Consider the following 6,000-nt stretch of genomic DNA (forward strand, 5'->3'; position numbering starts at 1 on the left):
ACATCGCCGTAGGATTGGGATGTAATCAGCTCAAAGATCGTATCAACCCAGGGCAAATTACGAACGGAAGTTTGTCCTATTTATAACACAAAATCTCCCAACTGCCAATACGCTACAAGCGCAGTTATTTCGCCAAGTCTACTGAAATAAATGCATTCCTTACATGCTCTTTAAGATATTCACATCCGCAGGAAGTTAGGTTTCTGAGAATGAAATTTCTTTGTGAAAAAATATATATGTAGTGATAGCCGTTCACTTATTTGAAATCTAATTGCATCATGGTGAATGGGCTATTTTAGTAGTTATCACCAGAGTATGATATCACAGATATAATCAGTTTTACCCATAAACCTAAACAAACAAAAAACTTGAAAACAATGCAAACAAAAAATTAGAGATATCATAAATTATTCTGCCAATTAATAACCAATTAGATGACTCGAAGTAATTACCTGAAATGCAATCTGGCTATAACTTTATGATTCGGTTGTAAATCAAATGGACATGACAGATCTGTGCAATCTAATCTAAACGGGATAACTGACGATTGCCTCAGATGTATTTTCGTATAAAAACCCTTGGCTAACAGCGGAATGTATTCGCAAACATGTTTCGCGTACTACTAATTGCAGCTTTCGCCTCTGTCATCCTTGGAGCTTCCATTCCTCGAGGAGCGCTGCCCATTCCCGATGGCAGGATCATTGGTGGTGAAGAAACAACCATTGAGAAGTATCCATATCAAGTCTCCATCAGATACATTGGGTCTCATCGTTGTGGAGCTTCCGTATTGAAAACCAATGTGGTGTTGACTGCTGCTCATTGTGTCTATGGAGCATCTAAACTCCTCCTTCGTTTTGTCGCCGGCTCGAGTCAACGTAACTCGGGTGGATCATCAATTTATCCTGACAATATTGTCATCCATAGTGGCTATTCTCCATCAACTGCACAGAATGACATAGCATTGGCCATTTGTCAGGAACACTGGGTGTTCTCAGACACTATTCAACCAATTCAACTTCCGAGTGCATCCCCTGCAGTTGGATCGAGTGTAATAGTGAGCGGTTGGGGTACAGAATCCGAAGGAGCAAGTGAGATTCCTATCAATCTTCGAGCAGTTGAGGTGAAGATAGTGGACAAGAAATACTGTAGTGATGCCTATGTTCCCACCGGTTATCCGATTTTGGAAGGAATGTTATGCGCCGCAGTATCAGGAGGTGGAAAGGATGCTTGCCAAGGTGATTCCGGTGGTCCATTGAACAGTGGATTGACCCAAGTTGGTATCGTCTCATGGGGATGGGGATGTGCTCAAGCCGACTATCCAGGAGTGTACACCGATGTTGCAACTTATGCTTCCTGGATCAATTCGAACGCATAAGATTTCAATTTTTAATTTTTCTGAATATAATGGTGTGGAATAAATCAATTAAAAAAAGAAATAATTTTCATTTTATTGATTGGTTTGACATTCGGAACCTATTTTTGAATTACAGAATCAATACTACATTATGGAAGGAGTAGACCTCAATTTCACGTTTTGACAAAACAAGAAACTTTCCCCATTGTCCTCTTGTGATCATTGCTTTCTTGGACAGGGCTTCTGTTGGGGTCTTTGAATCGTATAATGGGCTTATTGTCGAAAATATTCCGTCCAAACCAAATCTTCCAGCGCAACATCCAGAGGAAATCAATCTCCAAACTTGCTTTTCACAGAAGAATTTTGCCTCTCTTAATTAGAACCAACCCATTACCGATTATTGAATGCCAATTCACCAAAAGGCAAAAGAAAAAGAATTGGGGTTGAAAATGACATTGAACCGAAGCCGACTCTATACTAAATGGAAACGCGAAAATGGCATTACCATACTAGGTTGGCTTGACAATCGCCTAGTTCTAATCTAAACGAAGATATTTGAACCCATTAAAGCAGAAACTCCAGAGAAAACGCGTCTTTACTTTCCAGTAATTTGACAAATTCAATACGATTAGAACATCCCGGGAATTGTATTAGAAAGTATACCTCAGAGATATTAACGCTATTGAAAGTTGCCAAAGGTAGAGCGCCAAAGTTCCGAAACTTAGAGCCTTAGTTAGCAACTAAAAAAATCATTAAGTTTTGTAGAATTATTTGACTTCCCGGATAACTTCCCCCGAGGTTCTGGCCTAATTTATATTGTGACTGTCGCATCTTGAACGTCCGCTGAGTATAGCGATGATCCTTGGGGAAGGGCCTAACGGATATACAAAGGGAAACGAAGTTACGATATTGCTGACATCAAGGTGGACGGAGAGTCTATGTAGGCCTTTCGTGATAGTGTTTATGCTTTGCTAGGTGAACTTTTTCCGAAATCCAACCCATCGGTGCCTCCTGACGATCAACCGAAGAGGTCGAAAAAAGAACCTCCTCTGAGATGTTGTGTGATCGAGGAGAACATGGCGAGGCTCAGGTCTCGCAAGTCACCTAGCTGGGATGGGATGACTGGTGAGATGTTCAAAACCATCTGGAGGACTATCCCATTTCACATCAAATGTCTGCAAGAGTGTTGTCTATGGGAGAGCTATTTCCCGGCTTTCTGGAAGGCTGCCAGGGTTGATCTCCTTCCGACCTATGGTAAGGTCTTGGAGAGGATTATGATCCAGCGACTGGGGGTGAAAAAATCTTATCTAGCGTCGACCCATCTGGCTCCCAAACTGGCGGGTTCACCGACGACTCTTTAATACATGTGAAAAACTTTGTTGTCGTTGGAACCTTCGTAGATTTCGCAGGGACATTTGATTACCTGCGTTGGTCATTTGCCTTGTCGGAACTTCGTGAGTGTGGCTGCCAGGAATTAGCTCTTCGGTGATAGTCAGTCAGTGAACGTATGTTGGTTAATGTTAATCGCGGGTGCCTGCAGGGGTCTAAAGCAGGTCCATTTGGAACAATAAAAGCGTTTTTTTCCCATTCGCTTGTGTTGATTTTTTTTTTGCAAATACCGATATTTCGGGAACCAGTTGTTCCGTCATCAGTGCTAAGAAGTCTCCATTTATATGGAACCTGATTATGAATAAGCTGTTAAGGGAACTTGCCACCGTGGCTGAATGCGTTACTTCCCCAGATGATCTCATTATTCTTGTTGAGGGAAGTAGCCCACTTTAGCTTGAGCAGCGGGATTCCAAGTGTATGCGCTCTCTTAAAATCAGTGTAGCGGTCTCAATACGGAAAACCGTCGCGATATTGAAGAAAGGCAACCTACGTCATCCGTACGTAGTAAAATAAAACTGTGTAAATTTCAAATACCGGCAGAAAGTGACATACTTGCGAGTCAAAATCGCGGTGTGTGCTGAAGTGTGATTGGGATCTTAGTAAGAGAGCTGCTAGATCCACATATATGGGGTTTTCTTTCCACGCTCTTCCTACGTTTCCTCTATGTTATATGAGATTTTGATGACAGTGCAGGACAGGCAGCTATTCTACGCTTGTCAATGAGTGGCATCGCACGGTTTCGACCGACGCCATGGAACTTATGTTGGATGTTCCTCCTCTTGATGTAGAGATAGTTCGACATGCTACGGCCTATAGAATCAGGAAACGACTGTTTGAAAGATTGGGCCACATATGAGTATATTAAAAGTGTGGTTGCCATAGACTTTGGGCATTAGATGGGTTTCCGCCTGATGGACCATGGAAGTTTGTGTCTGTGTGGGGCAGACTCAGGGGACTAATTTCATGTTCTCTATGTTTGTTCCCCTTCACCCCCCGCAAACTCAACGAAGGAGGGAGTTCCTCAACGCTGCTGTGATGGGCGAACAGTCACCTATTTTTTGTGTAAGTGTTGTCTTGTGTGTTGTATAGTATGTAGAGCAAGAGCTGACTGGCGGAAAAGTTTCGCTGCGGTTCTCCCGCCGAACCGATTCCAGTCAACACGCTAGGGACTGCCGTCCTCACGTACTTGAGAAAGGCGATCAGACCCGAAACCTCATCGGAGGTTATCTGGTACCATAGCAACCGGAGTACACCTCTAAGAGCACATATGTTTTCAAAGAATTCCAGGAGGTTATGGTCTCAGTCCGTTTATTTCCCATCGGCCCGTTGTGCGAGTTTCATGATTGTTGCAGTTATACCCATATCGCGGGCAGAACTTCTTGTGGGATCAAGCGTAAAATTAAGTTAGGGGCGCCGCGCCCCTTAGTTGCGGTAGAGGTGTTAGATAGACCTCGCATCCACTGGTATCAATGCTGAGCCAGTACACAGTATAAACCAGTACCGCTGGCGATCGCGGATATCCTCATTTCGGATGTCACGCCACTAGTCCAACGCAACATCTTCGTCTCCATTACCGCAAGACGCCGTTCATTGTCTGTTATAGTCGGCCAATACTCAGAACCATAGAGAGCGACAGAACGAACGACATTGCGGTAAATTTTAGATTCGAGACCTTCATTGATACGTCGATCACAAAGGACACCAGTTGTGGAACGCCACTTCATCCAGGTTGCGTTAATGCGTGAAGCAATTTCATAACACAGTTCTCCATCAGCTGATAGCGTTGGCTCCAGGTATTTAAATCGCTCAGTTCTTGGCAGATCACTGCCGCTGACAGTGATTGTGCCTGTTTCATGGGGATCGGTCATCAAAAATTCAGTTTTATTCAGATTCAATCTCAGACCATATTGCAAGAGGCGATCATTCCATTTTTGGACAAGTTGCTCGAGATCATTTTGCTGGATGCTAAGAAAACATCATCTGCATAAAGCAGTGTGTAGGACGCTGGACGTTGGATATCGCGTGTGACGGTGTCCATAACAAGAACAATTTGAGACAAGGGCATTTGAAAGGGCAGAACGTCCTCCACAATCTATGCAATGTATAGTCATGGCATAATAAAACAATGCGCATTACTTTGATAATGCACCCTGTATGCTGCAAAAATTTCAAAGCGAAATTTGTCTCAGGGGATGGGTGATGAAAGTGCAGGCACTTTGCAGTCTCGCAGATTGCTCACTAAGGAAGCTATAACCTATGCTAGCTATGGTAGTTAGGTATAAAATGTAAAGCCATCTAATGAAAAGGAGGAGAAACTTGAGGTACGGTACAAATAACCGACGGGTGTTGTCTGACTTGGTGACTGAGTCGGGCTCCCGTTGGGGATAGCAAGGCGTCCAAACCGCTAGTCGTGAGGCGGCTCAACGTCTAGGCGCCACGATGACCAGGAGCATTGCTCCGTCTCCTGCAACTGTTTTACCACAATCTGAGGCAATCAATTGTACATTAGGAAACATGTTCGACTTGAGGCCATCGTGGAAACCCCTGAACAATAGCCAATGGTGGCAAAAGCGACGGCATTAACAACACCATGCCGCACTGTGGACAAAACTTTAGGTACTCGCCGAAGTACTCTTCTTCACCGCCCAGCTGAAGTCTCCGCTGAGATTCGCAACGAATTCCAAAGAGGGTGTATAGAATTCTCGAAAATGGATCCTTTGCGTTGACCAGGTTTTCCCAAGCTTTATACATCTCCAGCAACTCCAAGAATTGTATCTCAAATCAATGATGAGAATATATCCCCGTTGTGTGTGTGTGTATAATCACTTGTGCATTGTGGCGCAGTTACCGCTGTCAGATTGCACGGTCAGAAGATTCGCTTTCGCGTTATTGGCTTCAATGACCGAAGAGATCCACCATGGAAAATTTGTCTAGACGCCGGCGTGACTCACTAAGGCAGGACATTGCTGGGCTCTGACAATGCCATCACACGGATTAAGAATAAAGTGCTGAGGGTTTACGGGAACTACGGCATTCCTAGTAAGACACCCGCAGTTGAAATTTTGGACATACTAAAGCAAAAACTTTCTGTTATATTCAGTCGGTTGCGACGATATGGCAAAAGTCACTCCAAACCCGTCCAGAATGCAACGTATGCGAGGAACCAGCAGAGTTTTGCAGATCACTAAACGAATCCCAACAAATCCTAACAGAGCGTCCAAACACTACACTTTTCTGTAACGAAAGCGAAAGAATAT

At 43.9% G+C, this 6,000-nt stretch overlaps 1 protein-coding gene across 1 annotated transcript; it reads left to right on the forward strand.

Annotated features, from left to right (window-relative positions):
* The first annotated feature begins 590 nt into the window (after window positions 1–590).
* Window positions 591–1,450, forward strand: LOC119656010 (trypsin beta-like). The gene has a single exon (XM_038062258.1). The coding sequence runs from the start codon at window positions 608–610 to the stop codon at window positions 1,373–1,375; it is 768 nt and encodes a 255-aa protein (XP_037918186.1). The 5' UTR covers window positions 591–607; the 3' UTR covers window positions 1,376–1,450.
* Window positions 1,451–6,000: the final 4,550 nt, after the last annotated feature.

This window comes from Hermetia illucens, chromosome 4 (assembly GCF_905115235.1).
Source record: "Hermetia illucens chromosome 4, iHerIll2.2.curated.20191125, whole genome shotgun sequence".
Lineage (NCBI taxonomy): Eukaryota > Metazoa > Arthropoda > Insecta > Diptera > Stratiomyidae > Hermetia > Hermetia illucens.